The sequence below is a fragment of the Saccostrea echinata genome, unplaced genomic scaffold (assembly GCF_033153115.1).
Source record: "Saccostrea echinata isolate AGI-Se365-2 ecotype Australia unplaced genomic scaffold, CSIRO_AGI_Sech_v1 ptg000025l, whole genome shotgun sequence".
NCBI lineage: Eukaryota > Metazoa > Mollusca > Bivalvia > Ostreida > Ostreidae > Saccostrea > Saccostrea echinata.
In genome coordinates, this window is record NW_026889774.1 from 28,463,721 (window position 1) to 28,490,454 (window position 26,734).

Sequence of the window (26,734 nt, forward strand, 5' to 3'; positions counted from 1 at the left end):
TTGATTTGGTAAAATCAGCAATTTATTGCATGTTTGGGAGAAGTAAAGATTTATTCACCCATGAATGGTAGCTTCACAATCTCTGTACTTAACTTCTACATTTTTGCGGGTAAATTTTTATTTAATATTCAATTTTTTAAAATTCAATAAACAAAATTTAAAAAAAAAAAAATAGAGGCCACTGTCAACCCACCTAACTATTGCCTATCTGCTTTTATCTCTGAATTATAATTTATCCAAAAATAACTGCATATCTCTTTTATGTTTGTAGTCAGTAGTCACAGGGGCCTTTTAAAGTGTGGTATTTTTAAAGGATATGTCCTACATTAATACTGTGAATTCTAAAATCAAAAATCTGTTTTGAAAATATTATAATGAAGCTGCAAAAATTCAGAAAATTGAGATTTCAGGGTCTGTAGCTTCATCAAGATCTTGCAATCCCGATTCACCCGCCAATGAAACTGCAAAAAAATAGAAAATGACATTTCATGACCAATAACTCCAACAATGTAGCTAGATCGTATCATCCTTATTATTTTTTACTCCTACCAGAGCTCATTCTGATTTTATTTTCTGTTTTGAGTAAACAACTGCATATCATCCGTTTGTTCTATATATAATAAAAGCGATCCTCTTTTTTGGATAAAAATGAAAAGTGGATCGTTGAAGAGGACATGCTCCATATCACACGATATAAAGTCTCAGCAAAATCTTCCCAAATAGTTTGGAGGAGATTTATTTAGCGAGTAACACCAGAAAATATAGTTTCCTATGAAAGCATATTTATCCAAAAAGAAAGCTTATTACATAATTGCAAATGTTACCCCTACAACGGACGATGCCGACGACTATACCGACGCTGACGGACTACATCTGATGGCATAAGCTCACTTAGCCCTTTGGACCAGGTGAGCTAAAAACAATGATAAACAAGTGTTAATCTCTTGCATACGCTATTATTAAGTTTGACAGAAAAATATGAACACTCTCAAGTAGATTTGATTTTTTTAATACAGTCATGATTTTATATATAAACTGCTGTAATTTCAAATGAAGGATTCTTTTCAATTTCATGTATTAATGTTATTTTATACATTTTGTATTGACATACTCTGACAAATCGTTTAATTCCACATCCCATCTACAGTGTGGACATGTACAGGGACAGTCACATTGGACTGTTCACTTCACTGCCTGTCAGTACGACGTTCCCATAGAATCAGATGTTGTATGTACAATGAACATCACCAGTATCAGTCACACATATGGTATTAGAGGATCACATGTTGAAAATGTCTGGAATTCAATTTCTGTATTCTTTCAAACTGACTTTGGTACAATTTTTTTTCATAATGTACATACAATACTTAATTATGAAAAGTTCATTGCAAATTATAGAATAACGTGATTATAGACACATACTTCAAGAACTCAACGACAGGACTCCGCAGATGGATCTGGTGGTTTAGAATTTAACAATGAACTTACGAGGGATTCCCAAACCACATCAATTGGATTGAAGCTTTATGTTCTATCATTGATAGACTTCACACGTATAATCACTGGATCACCTGTAGTGTTACCTGTACTGCCCACACACATACATATCACTTTAAATATTCTGTATGACTCTGAATGGAAAAAGTCCATGGTGAGGTTAATTTGGTCATTTAAAAAAAAATATTTCCATAATTATTTTATCTAAAGTTCAAAATTTTCATCTGTACTCTTGAACATCTAGAGACAAACTGTTTGCTTGATTAAATGAGCAATAAAATTGTGAGAATCATGATGTCCCATTGCTTTGAGCCCCAGGGTGAGGCAGAGTTGGTCATATGTTGTACATTTATCATACCTTTACACTCTATACCATTGGACAATTAGTAAACAGATTGTTTGTATGATGACAATAAACTATAAACCACCTACTAAGTTGTAAAATTTGTCACCCATGTTAAAGCCTTACATAACAAAGTTAGGAATATATATATTTATATATTGAAAGAGTTCAAGCGATCAAACATGAAACATTTCATCAAACTCATATTTTATGTTATAACAAAAATAATCACAGTTAAAACATGTTGTTCTGTATGAAATATACAGATAACGAACGGCATTCAGGCTCAAAGTTCATTTAAAAATACAAATCGGGAGCAGAGCAAACATGGACCTCTAAAAACATCAGAGGCGGGATCAGGTGCCATAGAGGTGTAAGCATCCCCTGCCGACCAGTCACACCCGCCGTTTGCTCCTTGTTATGATCGGGTAAACGGAAAAATCCGTAGAAATTTCAGTGTGTAAATAATGGCCTAACAATTAGTATGATAAACGTCAGTCAGCATTTGACCTAATGATACAGATAGATTGTATTTGCTGACAGGGTCATTGTATCGACCACAGAACCTGCGAAATGTGTATTTCAAACGAGACTGTTGATATCCTTCTTTCATCAACTTGTTGGTTAATAGCTTCTTGCGTATCGAATCAACTGGGAGACATAAACCCATATGCAAGTGATAAGGGTATATTGTATACATTGATCAAATTATAGGTTGGTAAATCATTCAAACTCTCTTTCATAAATGGTTGTAATATCATATGAATGACTGAAATTTATTACAATTTATTAACAACACATTATAGTGTGTATTGAAATACTTTGACTAGTCCTTCCCAGTTTCCTACCCACAGTGTAGACTTGTGTAGGGACAGTGAGAGTGGATGGTTCACTTCAATGTCTGTCAATAAGAACTTCAGGAACTCCCCATCAGGACTCAGCAGATGTATCTGTTTATTAGGTGGGTCTGTAACAAGGATGTTACAGAGAGTGTCACACACTACATCACCTGGCCAAAAGTCCTCTGTCAGGTTCTGTCCATGGTAGACAGATTTTATACGACCAGAGGAAGACATAATCACTAGATCTCGTGCAGTTTCACTTGTACTGTTTACAACACAGATATCACCATTGATGTTTTGTGTGACTCTGACTGGATATGTAAACAGTCTGGTCTGACCGTCTTCCTGGTACTCATACTCATGGATGACATCACCTGTTACTGTGTTGTGTCTCACCAGACGTCTGCTGTGTGAGTCTAATTTGTAACGATCTGATTCACTGTTTACCAAGGTGACCAGTAGTCCACCGTCCACTGACTGACAGATTCCTAATGGTCCCAGTGGATCTGTACTGATGACTGTAGAGACAGATCCTGATGGTGACAGACGGCTGATGGACTTGTTATCAAAGTTAGTACAATAAACATCACCATTATCAGTCACACATATGGTATTAGGTTTGATGTTATATTTTCTTTTTTTCTCACCTTCTTTGTTTACTTGTTCAGTATAAACTGATTCAATTTGTCTTATGAAACACTCATCTTTGCAATATGTCCCCAACAAAGCTATTCCTCTATCTCCATATTTAAACGAACTTGTTTCAGTCAAACTAATTTTATTTAAATCCAGAGTCTTTCCAATCAGATTTTTAAGTACCTCATCACTGATTTTTCCTTTACTGTATCTAACTGATTGTTTACTGTCAATCTTTATATCAACATTCAGGTCAGACAGCAGTTGTGTCAGTTCTCTGTGGTTGTCAATCAAGCTGTAATCTGACATGTCACTCTTGTTATCTTCCATGAACTTAACTGTGTCGGCAATTTCTTTCTTCTTTTTGTGGAGCTCATATTTTTTACTTTTCAATTTTTCATATTTTTCTTCCAAATCATCTCTCAATCTTTGTTCAGTATGTTTCCTGATCTCTGACAGCCTGGCTATTATCTCTTCACAATGCTTCTGAATCTTTTTAATCTCAGAGTCACACAGTTCTACATTTTCTGTGATTTGTTTTGAAATCTTCTCGATCTTTTTATCAATGCCGGGGAGTTCCTCATCCTTAATCTTTGTTAGAAATTTAAGCAGACCTCTCCTTCTTTGGTTGGCGGCCGTGAGTAAAGTTTTCCAGTCATGATCTCTGTGATCTATTTTGGCACACTGACCACATATAAATTCATTGCAATCCTCACATATAAGATCCATTGGTAAAGCATGGGTTTTACACATATCAATATGCTGTTGAGGTGAGCCCAATGGATAATTTGCTTCACTGGCTGCCATATTGTTTGTGAACGCTGCCTACGTGTGACCTTGATTTGAGGTAAAAGTTAAGTTGCACTTAGATGTGCACTAATCTCACTTGACTGCCTCCGTGAACTCCGACGAGCAGAGACTTGTCGGAGTTTATAGAGACAGCCGAATGTCTGGTTGAGGGAGACTAGATGTGCACTGGATTTAAAATTGTTATATCAATTTTATTGAAAGGCATGCAATGAAATATAAACGATCAGGTGTACATTATCAAATTAATATTAAAAAGTAGCTTTAATCTAAGTATTATTTTTTCTTAGATAGCCCGCGGCATGACTAATTATGGCACGAAGAATTAATGCTTTCTTTGGAATTCTGGGAGGTGGGATTGGAGTAGGTTATTTCTGATTCCTTAGTATCAGTAAAATGAAATATGTATTATAGGTCTCGTTTAAAGTCATCATTTCGGGCGTTCTGTGGTCGATACAATGACCTTGTCAGCAAATACAATCTATCATTAAGTCAAATGCTGACTGAGATTTTTCATACTTATTGTTAAGCTATTATTCACACATTGAATTATCTACGGATTTTTCCATTTTCTCAATCATGACAAGGAGTACACGGCGGGTGTGACTAGTCGACACGGGATGCTTTCTCCTTCGTAGCACCTGATCCCACCTCTGATGTTTTTAGAGGACCTTGTTTGCTCTGCTCCCAATTTGTACTGTTTCAATGGACTTTTGATCTTGATTACTGTTCGTTATCTCCATATTTCATCAATACACTCTACGAAATCATCGTCTTAATGCATTACCACAAAGCTTTAATTTCAACCTTACTTATTCATTTTGAAACAAAAATATTATTTTTCTTATTGCTGTAAGCACTGTATCTATTCACAAAAATTTTGAGTTTTATATTAGCTTGTTCGCATTGAAGCGGATCTACATAAACGTCTTCTATCCAGATTCAAGCAAAATATTTTCAGTGCGTAAATGGAAACTTTTTGTTATAAAGAATTATTCTTTACGTTCTTAATTCAATTTGCAGCTTGATACTGGATTATTCCAGATTACACCAAAATTTTATCCCTGCCAAAAAGACAGCTTTAATGCATCAAAGCATTCTAAAAATACATTCTTGTTTAAGAATAAATAATGAATAACTAACTCTATGTTAACATGCTCCTTTCGTAAAGAGTCAATAAACTAAGATTGATATATAGCTTTTCTTTGAGAAAAATAGTACGTATTGTATTTTAATGTTTACAATAAAGTGAGCAAAAATATTTTGTTTTCAGATACTTAAACATTTTAAAGAAATATTACCCTAAATTTAAATGGGATGAAGATTCAGAGGAGCATGCAGCAGAATACAAAGAAGTATTGCAGACAAGATTCAGCGAGATCTTGTACAAGTAAAATTAGTCTGAACCATTTTTCCAAGGAAGTATAATAGACAAGATTCAGCATGAATTGCTGTACAAGTAAAACTAGTCTGAACTACTTGTAAAGGGCAAGGACATACGGTATTGCAGATAAGATTCGGCATTATGCTGTTCAAGTTAGTCTACACCACTGTTCCAGGGCAAGGAAATCGACATCCCATTATTATATGTACAATTTTTTTCTATATATTGAAGTTGCTTGCAGTCACCATCTGCAGCTGGCAGATTTAACCAATAAAGCTTGAATTTTCTTTTTCAGGACAAAGCAAAAAGTGTCGTTTATTTTCTCTACAGAAATTGTAATCTCTGAATATGAAATCTTATTGTGTTTTGTTGATTCCTTTTTTTTCTTTGATTATTCTCAGCGTCTATTTAAAAAAAATGTCAACTAGATTTCGTCTTTTGGGCAAATCCTGAGGTTTCTCCTTAGTAGAACCTAACAAAAATTACTAAGTAAACAATTGTTTCCACTAAAAGTTACCTAAATGTATAGTTTACTATTATAATAGTACCAAAGTTTTCACTATAGTAAATCAAAGTTTTCACTGATGTAAATCAAAGCATTTTTACTATGAATTTCAGATTGTTACATTTCATTTTCTCCAAGTCTTGCTTGCAATTTTTTTATATTGAGAGGAAATATTAACTTATACATGTATATTCATCTATTTCTAAACTTTACCTGACTGGTGTATAATTAGAAATATTAAATGCTCTATACCTCTGAAAAAGTTCTAAAGTTTCCTAGTAAATCAAAGTATTTACTGTAGTTAACTATAGTAATTTTTTGTTAAGGTAGCTAAGGGCTGCTAAGGCCATCATAGTGCAGTATTTCAATTTCCCTCCCCCAGGAATCTGGTTTTTAAATTTTATATTTTTCAGTCAAAATTTTATTAAGATGCAAATCAGTTTAAACTCATATGCATTTTTTCCCTACTGAAATACGTATACACATAACAAACCACGAGTTAATACTAGTTTATGCCATTTTATAGCTCATTGAGTTTAAATTGTGCTAACTTCTTACGCAAGCATTTCAGCAACATTTGCCTAGATCAATATGCCATGTTTTCACTGCAGATTTTTTGTAGTGAATAAATTGAAGTAAAAAGCAATATACATATATTTGCCTGGCACTCCTGAGTATATGTGAAGAACAAATAAGAAAATATTTTAATTATTATAGTACAATGTATTATGATTCAGCATGTGGTACATGAAAATCAACCTCTTAATACATATCCGATGTATAAAACTTTCAATGATTCAGCATGTGGTACATAAAATGTGTGAAACATAAACCTCTTAATACCTACCCAATATACATGTATATGATTGCTTAGTAAATACAGTTAAACTTCATTATCTAAAACTCGATGGAGTCAAGAAAAACCTAGAGATATTGAAGTATATAAAGGATAATGTACGAATGGATGGGACTTCAAATTTACTCCAATATATCAATGGTATTCAAGATATTGATGTTTGAGATTTGAAGTTCAACTGTACATTCAGTGTAATGAAATACAAAAAAATGTAATTTATTTATACATGTATTTAAAAAAAACCCATCAGATAAACATCTGAAACAGATCTACACTTCACCTAGATCAGTGATTTAATTGTGTATATAAATAATTGCAGAATAAGTATTATGGCACCCTTGATAAATAACAACTTTTCTCAGATCTACAAATATTATAGCTTAAAACATCATTAAATATATTTTTTCTCATTTTCATTCAGTAAAAAAAATAGGCCTTAGATATATCTAAGGTAATATGTAGAATAAAAAAAAAATCAAGGTTACAAACTTAGAGGTGCAGGTGTTATTGCTTTCTTGACAACCCTGAAATTTACTGATATGAATTATACACTGACTTAAATTTCCTTTATCTAAATGTAAGAATAAGTGCCATGAATGAAAACCAGTCTTCTTTATCAAATAATTCAAAGTTTGCATGGTGACAATTACAATTGTCATGAACACAGTCTAGCACATTATCAAAGATAACAAAAAAAAATACTTCCATTTCTAAGACAATGTAAAAACAGAAAATCAAATACTGGGAAACAATCAGAAAATCCCCACTGATCATCAAAAAACCTTATGTGAGACAGCTATCTAATTCTAATGAGAAATCACATGGCAAATCCCAATGTTGAGACAGCGTTCAAAATCTAATCAGAAATTTAATGACAACTACGGATTCGATGCATGGCCAATTGCAATTTTTTTAAACAGTTAAATAACCAGTGATCTACTCTTCCCGTTCTACAATTTCTTCCTCCTCTGTCACTTGTTGCTGGGACAGTGGGAGAGACTGGTGTCGGAATTCCATTTTTCCTTTCGTGAAATCCTCCACTATATGTCCCCTACCATGGAGGATCCATTTTGTCGTAAGAAGTCCCTCCACACCTACAGGGCCACGTGCATGAATTCTGCTGGTGCTTATACCAACCTCAGCTCCTGTGATTGAAAATGAAAAATTAAATACATGAACGTACTATTCTCTTTTAAATTTTCTTCCACATTTTATTTTCACCCCCTACTTCCATCGTCGTCAGTGGACAAATTCAAATTGGGCAAAAATCCCTCTTTTAAAACATGCAGTTATGTCTAAGCAAATTTGAAATGAGGTGAAATCATAAAATTATACTGTATAAAGCATGTTTGTTTAAGGTATGTATTAACATATACATGCAGTATTTTAACATTTTTAACTCAGCAAATTTCGTAATATTTCAGGTAGGTACAACATGTATATTTTCTTGTAAATATAGGTGTTATGTAACATTAAACTAAAGGCAAAAAATGTATCCAATACAAAAGAGTTCCTAAACTGCATATTTACAATAACAGTCACTAGACATATCAGTACTGCAAAGACATAACTAACCTAGACCAAATCTGTAGCCGTCAGCAAACCTTGTACTAGTGTTGTGAAACACACAGGCACTATCTACTCCCTTGAGAAAAACTTCTGCTGTGTTTTCTGCAAAAAAGAGGATAAAATAGAGGTACTGTCAGCAATGACTTCACAAAATTATACCCTCCACTCCCATATGAGTATAATCATGAATGACCAAGTCCATATTTTGCTTTGAGAAAGCCCAAATATCTGTCAGATCAAAACAAAGTACAGGAGGTGTAATAAAGATTCTGGGAAAGTCTCATTTAATTTAGTCAGTGGTATAGGAGGCATTGCAGATATGAGAAGGATACCCGCACTATTACAGAAAGAATGGCAGTGTCCATGTTTTGGTATGGGAAACCCTGAGTATGTGTCCCATCAAAAAGTAATATATAAAGTGCACATTGGCACTTTGTAATAAAGATTCTACAAGTCTCATTAAATTTTATTCAACGTTATAGGAAGAGTTGTGGATAAGAGATGGGTATCCCGAAGCATAACAGAGGAATGGACACCCCCATCACTAAGAGGTACCTCTGAAAACATTCCTTTCTCATTTAATATCACAATGGCACTGGCATGTTCTTTAAATTGCCATCAGTGTCCATGAATTGAAAGCACACTTAGGGCTTCATAGGAATATGTCTAATATCATTCTGTAATCATGCAGACACATGAAAACAAAGCTATGATTTTAAAAAAATTGAAGACCATGAAATAGTGTCATAGGGAATTTGTACAAGGGAGATAACTTGTTAGATACAATACTCAAATAAAATGATATTGTCAAAAATTCAATGTTACCTTTGCTTATTATAACCCTTCTAGGGGGGAAATGATTTCAATATACCAATCACTATCGTTTGTCACTGGATATATAACTATAGTACTAAGGGGTTATGAATTATCATTATCGCTCTTTATCATTGGTCGCTATGGACACTAAGTATTGAATTATTTAGACCACTCACTATCATTGGTCACTATGGTGTCTGTGTGACTGCTGCTGTACTTGTTGACGTGACGGACGGCATCCCGTACATCGTCCACTAGCTCTACAGTGACAGACAAATCCCCATACTCTGTGTGTAGATTAGGGGCTGGTGGAGGGCCAAATTTTAAAGCTGAGGCCAATCGGGGTCCAGAATAGATCTTTACCTGTTGTAAAATAATGATAAGTACATATACAACTGTAACATACTTTAAATGTATTGCATTTAGCTGTGTATTCTTTTTAGCATCTTTGGCAGAAAGCAACTTCTGCTAATTCAAGTACAATGCTAAATGTCTTGCACATATACACATAAATAAGAACATTAAGAAATTTGCTAAATCAAATCTACGCAAACTTGTTCATAAATCATTTTCAATCTGCCAAATATTGTACTCACTATATATAATACATTGTACATTTACAGTATACATGTATTATATCAGAGTCTCACTCCAGTCCTTCATATAGCTAGCTTTTAGAATGTTACAGTTTGTGACAATTTGTAGTCATTTCTTCTTAAAAGTGAAAGCAAAATTGAGCAAATTAGAGGAAAGCTGTGGTGTTGATAAAATTATTTTTAATCTTTGGTAAACATAATTCAAATCTCCTGTAACCCTTCTTACAAAAAATCTTTTTTCTAGAAGGTGTCCCTGGTTAGGTTGAAAGAGAGCAACTTTACTGAAATAGTTTGCATAATAATCCTGCACATTAAAGCACCAATTTCATGCAGCATCCATTTTCTACTTACCCCCTCAGATTTCAGCATATCAAACAAATCCTCAAAAAATGGTGTTCTGAGATGTGCTTTGTTGACCAGGATGGTTTCTACTGCATTACAAGCTGCTGGGTAGTCTGTCTTGGAGTCGCGTACTGGAATACGATAAAAAATTGTCCTCAAAATCAATTACAATAAAAAAAATCTTTATCATAAACCAATAAATATTCCTAAACCTTCATACCAAGAACAATAGAAGTCTACTTTAATAATTAAAAGTTTAACCTGATGTCAAGAATTTTGTGCTCCTCTAAAATTCTTTTTTCAGATCTTATCTAGATATATATTTCTTGCCATTAAAAACCAAGAGAAAAAATAATTTATCACTAGATTTCAAATTGAAATTCAAAAATTCAACAAAAAAAAAATAATAATAGTAATCAAATCAAACAGGACATTACCAATGTTGAGCGCCATATCCTCGTTCACATCTTGGTCAATATAAACATGACATATCCCCTCACTGTGTCCCAGGACAGGAATCCCCTGACTGAGTTTCTGTATCATACTGACCAGTTCGTTAGACCCCCGGGGAATAATTAGGTCAATGTACTGCTTCAGTTCCAGCAGAGACTCAATCTCCTCGCGTGTGCTCACCTACAATAGAGGAATTATCAACTCACGCGTGCTCACCTACAATAGAGGAATTATCAACTCACGCGTGCTCACCTACAACAGAGGAATTATCAACACTGAAGATCTTTGGCAAGAAGTACAAATACTATAAATGTGGAAAAGTTTGCATGGGGAAATTCTTGCATATTTTGCAATCAGTAAGTTTTGCAAAAATTTATCTCCACATACTTTCCAAAAGAAATACAATACCAGTCTTTTAATTCCACCCCCTTTCCCCCCTTCCAAAAAAAAAAAACATAAATGCTTTTACAAGTCAAGATTAAGATGTACAGGTATACTGTAAAACAAACTTGTAAAATATTCCCAAACCTCCAATCCCTATTGACAATGATGAAAACATGCTTACCAATGAAATGGTTTCCTTGGGAACGAATGGCTCCAGAGCTTCCTGTACCAAGGAGTGGAGGATTTGGTTGCTATGATATGCTTCCTTCCCTCCCTTCAAAAGCAGAGCATTCCCACTGGCAATGGATAATGCAGCTACCTAAAATCAAAATCAGAGATACATGTAAGAGATCAAAGTGGTATCTATAATGCTGCCACCTAAAAAATGTACACAAAAGATGACAGTTCATTGTTAACCAGACATTTGTTGCTGTCACTGTCTCATCTTCCTTTTAAGGTTTATCTTGTTTATAAATGAAATAAATGTCCAATAAAATCACTCTGAAGCAACTAGTCTTAACTGCAATCATAAGAAAAATCTCTAGTCAAACTTAAGTTTTTGCAAAATGAACATTTTTTTCACACACCTGAGGTAAGCAGTCTGGACGTGACTCGAAGATCACCAGAAGGACGCCTATTGGGGTTGTGACCTGTTTGAGTTCAAGGCCATCTGCCAGCAGTGTCCTCCTAATAACCTGACCTACAATGTCAGAGCTTTGGCTGGCAATCTGTTTCAGTCCTTCATGAAGTGTGTGTAGCTTCCTCTCACTCAGGATAAGACGAGACACCATGGATGGAGCAAGGCCTAGAAATCAAAACACATCTTGAAACTGTATAGTTTTTCTTTTTAATTATTACAATTGATATTTTTTGCCTCTGTCTTTGAATTGCCTATTATCTACACGAAATTCCTACCAGACTTATTTGTAACAGTTGTCAAGTTCTAATCTGCTCATGGTGCCTAGCACACTTGATTTATAACCCTCTTTATGCTCCTACCTTGTGTGTTTGGCAAATTATCTTTTTGAATCTAAACCCTTCTTAACAGGTTAGGCATCTCAAGGTCTCTATGTTGTCAGCTTGACTTACTGAGCATTTCTACATTCCTACCCTACTTGTTAGACAACTCTATCTTTCCCTATGACTTGCATTTTTTGTGTGCCTACCTGACTTTTTGAGCATCTCTATGTCTCTATGTGTATTGTCTTCTTTACATTCATACCTGGAATGTTGGACATCTTAATTCGACTCATTGTTGTCTACATGCCCCTTTCTGACTGGTTAGGCATCTCTACGTCTCTATGATGTCAGCAATGTGAACCTACTTGTCAGTAGTTGACTTCTTGGCCATCTTTATGTTCCTACCTGATCTGTGAGGCATCTCTATCTTTCCAAGGGACTTTTTCTACAATCTATAATTTATATAATAAAATTTTGTATTCATTCATATAAAATAATTTTTGTGTCCTTACCTTTTGGGTTTCATTATGTTCCTAATGTATGTGGTGACCTGTTATCTTTACCTGACTTGTTGGGTTTCATCATGTTTCCTGAATGACTTGCTATCTCTATATAACTTTTTCTGTCTGCATCTCTGATTTGTTGGGTTTCAACAAGTTCCTGTGCAACTTGCTATCTCTACCTGACTTGTGCGCCTGTGTGACTTGTTATATCTCTACCTGACTTGTGTTCCTGTGTGACTTGCTATATCTCTACCTGACTTGTGTTCCTGTGTGACTTGCTATATCTCTACCTGACTTGTGTTCCTGTGTGACTTGCTATATCTCTACCTGACTTGTGTTCCTGTGTGACTTGTTATATCTCTACCTGACTTGTGTTCCTGTGTGACTTGTTACATCTCTACCTGACTTGTGTTCCTGTGTGACTTGCTATTTCTACCAGACTTGTTTCGTCTGCATATCTTTGTATTTCTTTGTCCAAACCTGCCTTGTGGGGCATCTATATGCCTCTACGTGTCATGCCATCTCCAAGGTCCAGTACGACTTGCTATCCCTACCTAAATTGCTCGTCTATTTAACTTGTCCTCTCTTTCTCTATCTCACTCACTATCACCTTGTATCTCTATATATCCTAATATTCCTTGCGTTCCTGATTTAATGGTCACCTTTACATTCTTTTCTCGACTGTGGGATTTTTCAGTGTCACCTTTTTGACTTGTTCCTGATTTACTGGTCACCTCAACATTTTTTTCTAGACTGTGGGATTTTTCTGTGTCCCTTTCTGACTTGTTCCTGATTTACTGGTCATCTCTACATTTTTACCTGGACTGTGGGGTTTTTCTGTGTCCCTACCTGACTTGTTCTCTCTATATTCTTTTCTCAACTGTGGTCTTTCTCTGTTTCCCTACCTGACTTGTTTGCTATCTCTACGTCTTTACTGTTGGCATCCAGAATGTCTCTCTGTCTCTCTATTAGAAGATCTGCTAGTTTGGTTATGATGAGGTGCTTCTGCTGTGGTGCCAGTGTCTGCAGCACTCTGCCACCTTCTCTTGCTACAAATTTTAAATTTCAAAGCTTTGGTAAATTATTCAACTAAATTCAAAGAAGTTAAAAATAGGCTGCTGGATTTTTCTGGAAAAAAAAATTCAGCAAATCATTACAATTATTTTGAATACAGTAGCAAACACAAACAGGCTTATAATGAATTCAGATTTACAGCAATTTTTATCCCCTGTCATTTTGAGATCTGCTAGGAATTTATTAGATATAATAAACTATGTATAAAATGATTCAAAATTGTGTATTCCTGGCACTTTTCTATAAGCATGTCTTACTGTACTTCTTTTTTTCAATAAACCTTAACAACAGCAATGAATTTTTAAAAAAGGAATTTCATTTAACAATTTATTTTTATTTCATACTGAGCTTGCACTAACAAACAACATAGTGAATCCACCATCATTCATTCTGATTAAGAAGAAAATCAGCCTACCCTGCATTGCCATTAGTTCAACAGGAGCACTCTGCATTTTGGATCTGGTGAAAAATGTTCCGATATTTTTGCCTGTCACAATGTTATAAATAGCCCGATCCTCATGCCCATTACAAATAACGACAGATGTGCCGTTTTCTAATGCCCACGATGCTGCTCTCACCTACAGAACAATAAAATGTCACTTCAGAGAAAACAGAGTAATTAATTCAGAATGGCTGAATTCCACTTTTTTAACAGCTTATAGTCTTTTTGGAAGACTTGGAATGGAAGACAAAAAGACAGAAAAAAGAAGAAAAGAGAATGGACAGAAAGAGCATAAAGTAAAAAGTAGAGAGTTTTCCATCTATCAACCCCCTCCCCTCCCTCCAGCACTTACCATCCTAACCAAACTATTTTACAAAACCCGAAACCTTATTTTTAACCAATTTGTAATGTGATATGTTTAAATTCTGAAAACAAATATTGTTTTCCAATAGCGTACTTTCATTCAATCTGTTAAAAATACAAAAAAGAGGTTAGGAGTGTTCTGTTATTCTAATGAAACACTACTGGTAAAAAAAAATTCTATAAAACTTCGAAAACTGAGGTAGTAAAAAATGATACAGATTCTATCAATCATTTTTACATAAGATTTTCTTGGTTATCATTTGTTGAATGAAATTTCTTTATCAGAGGACAAAAGTATGAGAAATTCTCTCTACAATTCTAAAGTAGCAGCACATACTAATCAGTGCTGAAAACAGTACCTTAGACTCCATGCCACCCAGACCAACTCGTGACTTCTCTCCAAAGATAACGCCTGTCTCGTCCACCTCTGGGCAGTACGTGTGGAGGAGACGTGACCCCTCCTGTCCTGGGGGTCCTGTGTACAGACCGTCCACGTCTGACATTAGAATCATCAGGTCAGCCTTGACCTCTACAGCCAGACGGGCAGCCAAGCTATCGTTATCCTTCAGACTAATTACCTGAAAAATTCATATCAATCGTTCTTTAATCAAAGTAAAAAATCTGTATTATAGTAATAAATTGTCATTAATCAATAAATAGTTGTAAAGTTCTCAAGAATAAGTGTTTTAAAGTACATAAATGTTACGTTTACTGACCCCCTGTAAATCTTTGTCAATCTGAGGCGGTGGGGCCACGGCGTCGTTTGTGTTGAGGATTGGTACAATACTCAGCTCTAACAGTTCCCTCAGGGTCCCCATCAGATTTCTACAACTCTCCTCGTGAAAGAAATCGGGCTTCGTGATCAGAACCTACAGCAAATTGGTTTGATTGAACATTATTAAGCAACAAGACTTGTCATTAAAAATAAACAATTATCACTATCAAAGTATCTGCAAAATGCAACAAAATGATACTGTTCCCCTATTTTTCTAAAAGCTTGTTGTCCTGAAAATTACCTGGGCAGTTTTCACTCCATACTGGTTGAACATGGCTTCATACAGAGACATGAGACCACTCTGTCCCACAGCGGCACATGCTCGAGGTTCTATCAGCGATCCCTGGCGCTGAAAATAATTCAAAAAGCTACAAATGTATCAAATATTTTGTCAACTAAAGAAAAATTATACATGTACTTAAAAAAGAGGTATACTTAAAGCCTCCATCCTACAGACTCAACAATGGGATTGTCCTGTAAATCACTCTTTATCTGCGCAAACTTTATTTTCACGTAATTACTTGAGTCTTTTTGCTTGCAAAAATTTTATTCTTGCATATATATGTATTGTTTAAATATTATATACAACAATTATCATAGCTTGCAAAACTTTTGTCTCGCTTATAAATACCAAATAGCTATCTCGTAAAAATAAAGTGTTGCAAAAATATAGTGATCTATAGTGGTTTAGAGGGAATAATGTCACCAAGTAACGCTTAAGCATATTGCAATGTACAGTAACACATGCTTATAGCGAAATGCCAGGGATAAACAATTTTGTTTAATGTAAATAGAAGTCCTTATATTCAATAATTTCATCAAGTATTAAGGAATAAAAATGACATTGCTATAATTGTGCATTCATTATATCTATTGTGTATGCTTAACAGTGTTTTACTGTAGTCTACAACTTTATTAGTGTATATGTTTCTTTGCCACAGATTTTGTCATTGAGAAAGTTGAAAAGGAGATAAAAACAAGATGTGTAACAATAATTCTCCAATACCTTTAAATAACCTTAATCATATCTACTTAGAACATAACAGCCTTCAAGAAATGATACAATTGTTACAGGAATCTTAAAGAGTTTGGAGACAAAGAGAAAAATATCATCCATTGATAGATATTAGGAGCAGAAAAAAAAAGAAACAAATAGAAATTGATTCTTCCGGAGTAATCATTAAAACTGACTCTATTAATAATTATTTTTTTATAGCATTTTACATTCATCTTCCCTCTGCTCATGCAAAAATTTTACTTTAGCATTTATGATTTTCTGAAAAGAAATCTACAATTTAAAATGCACACTTTGCACAGGGCAAAATTTGACAAAAATCAATGGGGTTTTTCACTACACCATTTTATAAAGGAATGAGTCATTTTTCCATGGAAAGAGTTATCTCTCTTGTCAGAGGTCAATGAACTTTACTCATGACCTCACCATTTGGTTTAGATTTAAATTCTGTATGACCATGATGGCCCCCAGGCTTCATATTTACTGTTTAAAAATAAATGCTGGTTTCTTCTTTGCAGATGACCTTAAAAAATCCTCTTAAATTAAAAAAAAATGTGGTTAAACCACAAGCCACGATTCAGTAATAATTTTTTTAACCCATAGTATTAATATTATTATACTATGGATTAAGAAAATACCGAATCAACAGTGCCTGTGGGTAAAACATTGTGCATGAAAGTATAATGAAACTATACTGTAGATTCCTAAATAAACGCGAGGAATTAATTATCGCGTAATTACGTGAGAAGCACCACTCGCAAAATAAAATTACTCGCTTTTATTTTTATGATGCTGAAATCTATGTAAAATATCTTGATCAACCGTCCTCTCGCGAATTATTGTTCTAGCAGTTTGATGTCAAAGAGTCATTGCGCGAAAATAAGTACTCGCAAAAAATAAGGAATCTACAGTATATATTTTTCCAATATTTGAGACTATAGATCTGACTGAGCCTAGAGAGTAAATATTTTTTCCTCAAGTGCTAACTAAGCAATTTAAAATTAAATAATTGCAGTTACTGACAAAAATTTGAATAACTTCCCTATTTACTTAAAGGTCAAAATAGTTGGTTGCAACAGTGTATAGGAAAGCGACAAAATCAAACAACATTCCTTAAGTGAGAGATGACTCATCTAGCCTAAAAACAGAAGTCTGTGTATACATACACTTATTGTAGTATATATAAAGTGATAAATAGCTGTTAATGAACACAATTAATACATGCATATTGGGGGGGGGGGGGCTAATTAAGCTCTGAACTACAATTTATTGTTGATTTGTTTTCGGTAATATTTGAAAACTAGCACACACTTTACACGTTTTTTATGAAGAAACATTTACTTAAATTTATATCTAATATGTTATTCCAAAATGATGGAGGAAAATTGTGAACTTTATTATCAACAAAAACTTCCTTGAACATGAAGAACAAAGGCACTTGACAAACAAACAATTCTTCAGAAATCATTCCAATAACATATAATCAATAAGATTACTTAGTTTCCATAAAGCAACATCTATCTAGCAAAGCTCAAGCAAATCTTGTCTTCAACTTCAATGTCGTTTGAATGCCATTCAAATTTAAAATTAAAGGTCACTTGGTGTTGAAGCCTGATTTGATTCCCTTCAAACAAGCATCCTGCAGCTAAAAATTCCTTTGAGAAAAACTAACAACATATACACAATACTTAGACTGCAGATGAAATGTTGTTTTGAACTAATTTGTAAAATGAACTAAAATTGGTATCAATATACTTACATAATTCTGAAAGAAAATTAGTATACATACAATTTAATTCCTGATAGAATTTTTCTCAATTAATGTCAAGATTAAAAATCATTTCAAAGGAAAAAGTAAGCCTGATAATCATGATAATATAATATTTATTATGTATTGCACCAAAAAAAAAAAGAAAGAAAGAAAAAAATTAAAAAAAGAATTGACTGGAGGTAAATTCTTTCATATCTTAGCATATTTTTAGCTAGTGGTTATTTCTAATGAAGTGTTGCAAATTCTATCTCCACCCATTCTTCCCCTTAAAATTGTATCATGTATTACAAGTAAAACTAAGTAGCAACACAGTTTCTGCCAAAATGAATTAGTTGAGCGTGACTTTTGCATTCTTACTTTGCCTGTGTTTAGCGTTTGTCTCATACTCATCGACATTAACATCTCATGGTGCAGTTTCTGTTTCCCGAATGCAATGGCCCCGCTAGTTACCATTATCACCTGTTTATTTAGGGCATGTAATTCACAAGCCTGTAAAAAACGTGAAAATGTCAGTACGTAAAAATAATGGGGGAAAATGTCAAGACCCAGCACATGAAATGTGTGGTAATATTGTTATTACATAATCTAACCTTAATCCTCAACTGTTATTAGCAGTTTCATGCAACTACAATTTACAAAAACATACAAACTTGCCATACAAGGCCAAGCTTAAAAATTCTTTGTTTGCAGTTGCCGACCTATAATTTTTTGAGTAGATAGGTAGGTCGGAAGGGCTAGAAATAATTATTTTTGTTTACTGGTCACTCGGGCTATTGCCTTAAATTTTTACTGGTCAGCTTAATACTTTCACTGTCCCACTGTGCCAGTAGATTTTAAAAAGACTGGCCCAAAACCATAATAATAATAATTTTTTTATATTGTGATACTTAGAAGTACAACTTAACAAAACAAGAAACAGCAAAAGTTTGGACACACAACCCTGTCAACTGTAAATGAATTTTATTATGCATAAAAAAAAATGCTGACCAAAAGGGCACATGCCCTCTGCAATGTACTAGCCCAGATTGAAAATTCACTGGTCCCAGATCAGCTGGCCATCAATTATTTCGAGCCCTGGGTAGGTAGGGGTTTCTTTATGAAATAAGAGAGTATCATGATATTTAAGATAGGGAGAAGAAATTAATTAAGTTCTTATAACTAAAATTTCCTAATATTATCAAAGTTTCCTATAATTTACAGCTTAACATGAATGTATAGTACAGATGTAAGAGTTTCTATAGGATTTTACAATAAAATGTTTCCTTTGTTAATGCAGGGATTAATGGTAACTGTTGTATGCATTCATTGCAGAAAAAATACATAACCTACACAGCTTTAGTTCTGCATTATCAAAGAAAGAAAGACATTTTATTGTTTATATATATATTTATGTTTATATAAAGTAGATTTGTACACAGAATATTGTATAACTGATCTCTGTGTCACAGTATGTTTCATTGATGGAAGAGCCCACTGCTTAATTTTAAAAAAAATAGATCTAACTAGTTCTAGCTAGTTTAGAGTAAAGGGCATTTTGTATAATGAATGTAAACTTTTCAGATAAGCATGAAAATGAACACGACTACTATAAGATATGATCTCAAAAGGAAGAATTTATATATAAAATGCCATGTACAAAGCATTTTCCCGTGTTTTCTCCCAAATCTCTTATCATTTGCTGTTTCAAGAGGAAGAAAATTGCTCTAAAAAAATCTGGTTCATCAATTTCAAATAAACCAATCGATAAAACATTTCTTTTACTAAGGAATTTATTCATGCTATGTGTGTTTCTTGCTTGTTGACATTTTTTTTTCGAAAAAAAAAAAAATTATTTGGTAAAGGAAAATATCAGGCATTATTTCAGCCTTTATACCTGTTCTACTATAGAAGCTAGTCTCCCGAGTGCCAAACCACACTCGTCTTCACGAGTAATGACGGCACTACCCAGCTTTATTACGACTCGTTTACAGTCCATGAGGTCAGTGCGGAACATGGCTTGTGCAGCCATAGAAGAGGATGAAGAAATATTTCTATAGGTCTGTCCCCATATTCTGTGAGGCCCTGGAAAATATGCCCGTGTTGGGCGCGTGTGTCCTGACCAATGGGTGAACATTGACATCTGATTGGATGATAAGGGGTTTGCTGTCCAGTTGATGGACCTCGAGCTCCAGCCATTACGTAGATGCCGGCCAGATTTAAAGATGGTCGCTGTATTGTACATGATGACTCTACAAAAAAAAAATAATAATTAAAATAGGACACTGTGTTATACATGATGGTGCCTGTTGCCTAACAAAAAATAAAAAAATAATTTAGGATGGCGAAACATCAATGTACAGAAGCATGATGTATAAATAATGCTCCATTTTTTGGTAAATTGATTTGGAACATGTCGATAATTTTAAAATTAAATACACAAGTCTGTATTTAAATAAGAATTTGTTGCATTTTTAGTACATTTTTGTAAGCTAACTTTATATTTCAAGAACAACAACTTCCGAGTTCTGAATAAACATTTCAACAGGCACAATTTTGCTCAATTTTTTTTCCTAGGTTTTCCAAGTTGAGAGAGAGAAAGAGAAAGAGAGATTTATACCTTCACTGACAGGTAAAGTGTGGAGAGATAAGAATTCCAGATCATTCACCCCTCTCCTGATCTCTCTGTGAGAGATCAATGTCCACACAGGACAGCTGCTAGCTGCATGGGAAAGTTATATTCCATTCAATGATTTGTAATGTTCCTATATACCAGGTGTATTAATGATACTTTCTATCAACATGTTTTGATAGCCCCTTTTTAATGATTTAATCACTCAAATGTTTTTTCATATGATCTAATTATTACTTTGTGATTTACTCCAAATTTAAGAAGAGAAAAAATCTAGAGAGCTATGCACTACTTATATTTATTGTCAATCTTTATAATTAATTCATGCAGAACACATCTAGCATCCTTGGATGTGATGGATTAATCATTATCCGATTATGCGTACTCGAACATATACATCGATCTATACTAAGAAACATTTAAATTATCCACATGATTCATTTTCTGTGAAATGTTCTTGATTTGTTGATAGAGCAATAAATTTCAAAGAATGGTGCCCTCCAGCATATAGGCCTGAATTTGTACATATATATAGCCTATATTCTATTCAACATGTTCAACTCATATTAGTTTAAAAAATTTAGAAATTAAAAAAAATCAATTAACTTTACTTACCCTGAATGTATTAATAATTAAACAGATGCCCCAACACTTTGTTAATCTGTGGCAAATCCTTGAGATAATGTTAAATAAAATCCTAAGTTATTGTACAGCTTTGTAACGCGGGCACCTGCGTGTGTTGATCATGTTTACTTGATCAGCTGATCCGCACATAGACATATTGCATCATCGTAGTGGACATAAAATAGTATGATTACACACACATGCTAACAATTCTGTTCATGCCCTTGACAAAATTAATTCTAGATCTAATAAGTTCTGGGCAGAATTTCAATTTCAAAACCGGCAATTTTAATAGCGTTTCTCCTCCAAACCGCACAATGCCGGTTTAAAACCAAGGGTACACAACTCCTGTATGTACACATGGAAAACGTGTGCGCAGGCGGGAAATCACTATTTTCTTACAAAAATGTAACACACTAAAACAAAATAAACATTTTTTTTAAAAAGCATAAAAATCAAGTGCACGTGGAAAAAAATATATACACTCTAACAAAAAAATACACTGGCTATTTATATGCATCAACATTTGATGTAAAACAATAATTTATTAATTTATTCCGTCATATAATTAAATATATATGAAGCAAAATTAAGGCAGCAAGCCTATATTCAGCACTCTCCTGAGTTGTTTTAATGAGTACCATGTTGGGTACGGTGCATTCCGGAAGTCTTTTTTTTCCCCGAAAATTAAGCCAAAAAAAATCTTGGGGCATTATTTAAATGAATAATGAACTTATTTTCTTTCATGCAAAAAAAAATATTTTTCAACATTTTTTTATAAAGGGATAGTATGATTGCACCAGGCCACCATTTTCTGACGAGACGGCCTTGAATTGATGAGACTTCGTATTCATAAAGGTCTACAAATGTAGTGTTTCATTATTTAATTGAATATATACTTAGCCCAACAATTGAAGTTATACCGGCTGTTTTCACTTTTATAAAACAATCATTAGAATTAAGAAATAAAAGGTCCACATCGGTGTAACATATAACGAGTAAATTACTTAAATTGCGCCTATTGTATAAATACATTCATTGTTCTTTGTTTTTTTTTTCTTATTATGAACTGTATTGCTTGACCCATATGGGTGTATTATGCAATAAAGAATTCAATTTAATTAATTTACATGATTGTCTATACATGATATTTTCCAAACTTATATACCAACTTTGATTCAAACCAGACTAAAAACTCAAGAAAGATTAGCATTATAAATAAAATATTCTATTCTTTGTTACCATAGCATCAGCATCGAAATAAAACATAAATCACTACAGGCATAGTAATTAATATGTCTGCATGGCATGTAGCGGATTTTTTTTTTAATTAGGTCAAAATTGTATAGAAGAAGTAACAGTTTCAAAGATTTTCACAAATTATTCTAACCATAAGTAACCTTGGTAACACCTTTCAATGAAGCCAAACTCAATACATCAAGTTACGCTTATTAAATTAAAAAAAAAACATTTTAAGGTCAAGATCTAGTAAATGAAAGGTGCCTACAGGTTTCTCAAATTTGAGAAATAAATTCCTTTAATGATGCTTTATAACTTTAGCTTGGTCAAAGAAGGTGTTTCGGGGCATAATTTGTAGATGAACAAGACGAAAAACCATATTTTAAACTGTCATTTTCAATGAAAAATTAAGAAAACCAGTCATGAATACGGGAGTTTTTTCCATATCAGACAAAGGAAATATATCCAGATTGCCCACAGTCTCTCAGAAAACGATAATTTATATGTTCTTGGCCTCTTCTTTAAAATGATATTAAATTGAATATAGGTATCGGGATTACTTTTCACATGATTTCAAATTGAATTCCACGAAAATAGCTTACTAGTATTTTCTACATAACTCTATTAGAGCCGTAAAGTACGGGAAAAAAGAAAGTTAGAATTGATTATGACGTCATAATGGATCTAGCACCAAAAAGTTAGTCTAAAGTCATTTACTAGATCTTGACCTTAAGGATATAAACTTCCTGCTTTAATTAATCATTACTTACATGTACCAATGTACGCCATTGATTACGGACCAAAACTGTAGTGCAGTGGCAGTTTTCAGGGTAAATCATCGTCCCATTTTCGAAAAGAAATGAATTATGAAATCGGATCTTAATTCTTGCAAGGCAGAACTTCTGAGCCGGTGGATTGATTCATAGGCATTGTTTCCACAGGCCTTAAAATATACGTAGTTTATCATAATCACGACGACAAAGAATCATCCTCACAAACTCAGTGTCTTGGTTTGAGAGAATAAATTGAACTTGGATTCTAGAGACTTTAGAATAGGGCAGAATGAACACCCATTTTGCCCTTCTCTAAACTCGCTTCCTTGGCCCCCATGAGAGCTTCACCCTAGATCCACTTGGGGCCTATAAGCGTTCCCGGCCCCAGACACTCTGCCTAATCAGATGATTGCCCCTTAACTTGAAATCTTGGGTCTGCCCCTGGTAGGACTGAATACTTACCAATTTGAAAAAAAAATGTTTGCAGACAAACAGCGAGACAGCTAAACACTATAACGTATAGGCACTGTCATACAAGAGGCTAGCCACTGCAATCGATGTTCCAGATGCAATTCTTTTTATGTTGCCAGTTCTATATATTTTTGTTTTCATTTTTGCCTATCCCTTTTTTCTTAGGCCCTAATTTGACATTTCTGGATAAATGGATAAATCCATAACACACCCCTCCCCCTATTGTTTGAAAGTTTTCATTCACTACAAAATGTTAATTTCTCTCACACAGAGAAAGCAAACTAGAAATAGGTTCTCATCGTATTCTCTATATTCAAATACTGGGATAAATGCTTGATGTGCATAAACATCAATGAACAAAGAAAATGTTCAAGGTTTGTATATCAGGATATAATCAATGAGAAGCCTTGAGTGTATTAAACATATAAAACAGTAACCATTTTGTCAATTAAAGTAGCTCTCTATGTGAGATTAATATTAATACACTTCCTGTTGCAAGGTTTATGTTAAGGTCCATTGACCCTCTATATTAAGAGAGACATATCTTACTCACAGGACCCTGTTCTTACTGTAAACCAACTTTTATTCGCGTGCTGGAAATATCCACGAGTACTACGACCTTCTTTTGCTCGTGAATATTTCACGCCGCGAACCCATTACACTGTATTTTCTAAATGTTTCATAAGTCGCGAAAATTAGTAGTCGCGGATGGATTTGAAGCAGGATTTAATTAATGTTTTAAAAAATATTTTTAATCTTTATTACATACCGTATATAGGGAAAACAAATGCCAATAGGTATTAAATATGAGCACTAGTATTAATGTGATTTTAAAACAGAAACCTAGAGATGTAGTAGTTAAAGACTAAATTAAAGAAAATGCTAACAAAAATATGCAAAAACTTCGTTAGGGTAGAGTCCTGTCCACAATTACCTGTGAGAGAAATCAGTGATGTCCTTTATGGTTTTTATTATATTTTGATGAAATATTGCCGTTACCCGGGGGGGGGGGGGGGGTTCTTTCCGAGAATACTAGTAGTATTATTCTGAATCTCTACTATTAATTTAGTATGGATAAGTGGCAGCACTTCTTTAAATTGCGTGTTGAACCCCCCCCCCCCCTCCACACACACACATAATTTTTTTCACTTTGTTTTGTTTGTTTGTTTGTTTTTTGTTGTTGTTTTCCCCCTCAACCCTCCCCCTTCGAAAAATGTCGGTACGTCTCCGTGAGAAGTTAACAGTGTAATATTATTCTTGTAAATATATTCGATCAATGCAATGTTATGACAAAATTGATTGCAATAAACTACGCAAAAAAACATGATTTATCGAGGAGCAGGAATATTACTTGCACACGGAACCGTCTGTAAGAAGCAAACGTACAATACAAACACACACACTCGCCTACATCCCCCTTATTTATCACTAAAGCAGTCAAATTTGCAAATTTCAATGAACTAGAAAAATAAATACAAAAGTTTGATCAATAATCAAAGTAATATATATTTCCTTTAAATTATTAATTACCCTTTAGTACGAAAGACCATTTTGGAAATTAACAACAAAAAATAAATAAACAAAAAAATTCGTGTTCATTCGCGAAAGTTTCGCGTTATTTCCCCAGAAATGAGATCAATGGGTTTTTGTACTTTAGGTCTAGATTTTTGTTCATCTTTAATTTTGCAGCTGCACATGTATTTTAAACTTAATGCTATCTTTCTTTAAAATCGTGGTTAACTGATATAGTTACAGGGTTATATTGATTTCTACATTAATGAATTACTTCTGATTCAATTCAAAAGAGCTGAGGCTATAAAATATAATAGACTCTATCTATAGGGGACAATTATTTGTCTGTATTTACCGTCTTTTATAGTATTATGAAGTCACATTTGCAGATGGAATCAGTTATGATAAACGTGATGACTTTAATTAACTTTTCAATCGTCAACTTCCCTTACTTATGCAGCAATACACCTTCATCACCTGCATACGGGGTAGACACCTCTCAGTTGATTCGATACGCAAGAGCATGCTCTACGTATGTACAATTTCTAAAACGAGGTAAATTATTGACAAATAAGTTGATAAAACAAGAATATCAGCTGTCTCGTTTAAAGTCATCATTTCGTAAGTTCTATGGTCGATACAATGACCTTGTCAGCAAATACAATTTATCATTGAGTCAAATGCTGACTGACGTTTTTCACACTAATTGTTAGGCCATTATTTACACACTGAATTGTCGACGGATTTTTCCGTTATTTCCCGATCATGACAAGGAGCACACGGCGGGTGTGACCGGCCGGCAGGGGATGCTCACTCCTCCATGGCACCTGATCCCACCTCTGATGTTTGGAGGTCCGTGTTTGCTCTGCTCCTATTTTGTATTGATTACCGGTAATGGACTTTTGAGCTTGAATACTGTTCGTTATCTCCATATATTTCATTAGACAAGCGTCCGATAGCATTTCTGGAAATAGTGAACTAAAACACCTGATGCAGCTGAAGCTACTCTCAGAACAATACCAAAAACTGTGATAAGAATCATAGGCGCATTATAAACGTCAGACCCGAGCTTTCCTGGTTTTATAGTGTACTATAATCCAGGGCATCTTTCAATCTCCTTTGCGGAGTTGTCGTTCGTTCCTTTCTCAGACACATGAGCCGATGGTACAGAGTGGCTTAAAATATTGTTTGGTTGCCCTCTCCCGACCATTGCCTGTGCTCCCGACCGACTGGCTAAAATGGCCCGACTCAAAACTGTTTTTTAACCTCCAGGAAACAATTATTTTTTATGTATACTGGAAAATAGACCTTGAAAATTCAGCATTGATGTTGCCATGGAATTTTCTGGGGGAAAAATTTCCCACCTACCTACCGACCCAGTTTTTCTCATCCTGGGTTGGGAGAGGGCAAGCAATTTTTGTTTAAAGTTGGCCCCATGCAAAGGACGTAATTTTACCAAGTTCAAAAATCATATCTGTATTTAAACCTTCTCCAGAGCAAAGTTTCTTCCCCTTTGGGCCTATCTGCATTACTTCACCCACAGTAAAGGGTGTGCAGTGACCTTGGACAAGGTT

At 34.2% G+C, this 26,734-nt stretch overlaps 2 protein-coding genes across 2 annotated transcripts; both read right to left on the minus strand.

Annotated features, from left to right (window-relative positions):
- Positions 1 to 2,640: 2,640 nt before the first annotated feature.
- Positions 2,641 to 4,125, minus strand: LOC133193041 (uncharacterized). Its single transcript, XM_061329040.1, has one exon. The coding sequence runs from the start codon at positions 4,123 to 4,125 to the stop codon at positions 2,641 to 2,643; it is 1,485 nt and encodes a 494-aa protein (XP_061185024.1).
- Positions 4,126 to 6,716: 2,591 nt separating this feature from the next.
- LOC133192315 (delta-1-pyrroline-5-carboxylate synthase-like) lies at positions 6,717 to 21,298 on the minus strand. Its single transcript, XM_061328330.1, has 15 exons — positions 21,157 to 21,298; positions 19,807 to 20,161; positions 18,291 to 18,422; positions 15,389 to 15,496; positions 15,089 to 15,241; positions 14,732 to 14,950; positions 13,983 to 14,145; positions 13,399 to 13,542; positions 11,618 to 11,835; positions 11,212 to 11,349; positions 10,631 to 10,826; positions 10,203 to 10,324; positions 9,432 to 9,618; positions 8,446 to 8,541; positions 6,717 to 8,015 (listed from the first exon to the last, which is right to left on the minus strand). Exons 2-15 carry the CDS (start codon positions 20,152 to 20,154, stop codon positions 7,807 to 7,809), a joined length of 2,433 nt encoding a protein of 810 aa, XP_061184314.1. The 5' UTR covers positions 20,155 to 20,161; positions 21,157 to 21,298; the 3' UTR covers positions 6,717 to 7,806.
- Between the last annotated feature and the right edge of the window lie 5,436 nt (positions 21,299 to 26,734).

Excerpts from the sequence above, each read along its gene's own strand:
- LOC133192315 (XM_061328330.1), bottom strand. The coding sequence starts at position 20,154 with ATGTACAATACAGCGACCATCTTTAAATCTGGCCGGCATCTACGTAAT. Across the intron at positions 18,423-19,806 it reads TAGCTTCTATAGTAGAACAG|GCTTGTGAATTACATGCCCT; the intron begins GTATAAAGGCTG and ends CGTTTTTTACAG. Across the intron at positions 14,146-14,731 it reads TGGGTGGCATGGAGTCTAAG|GTGAGAGCAGCATCGTGGGC; the intron begins GTACTGTTTTCA and ends ATTGTTCTGTAG.
- LOC133193041 (XM_061329040.1), bottom strand. The coding sequence starts at position 4,125 with ATGGCAGCCAGTGAAGCAAATTATCCATTGGGCTCACCTCAACAGCAT.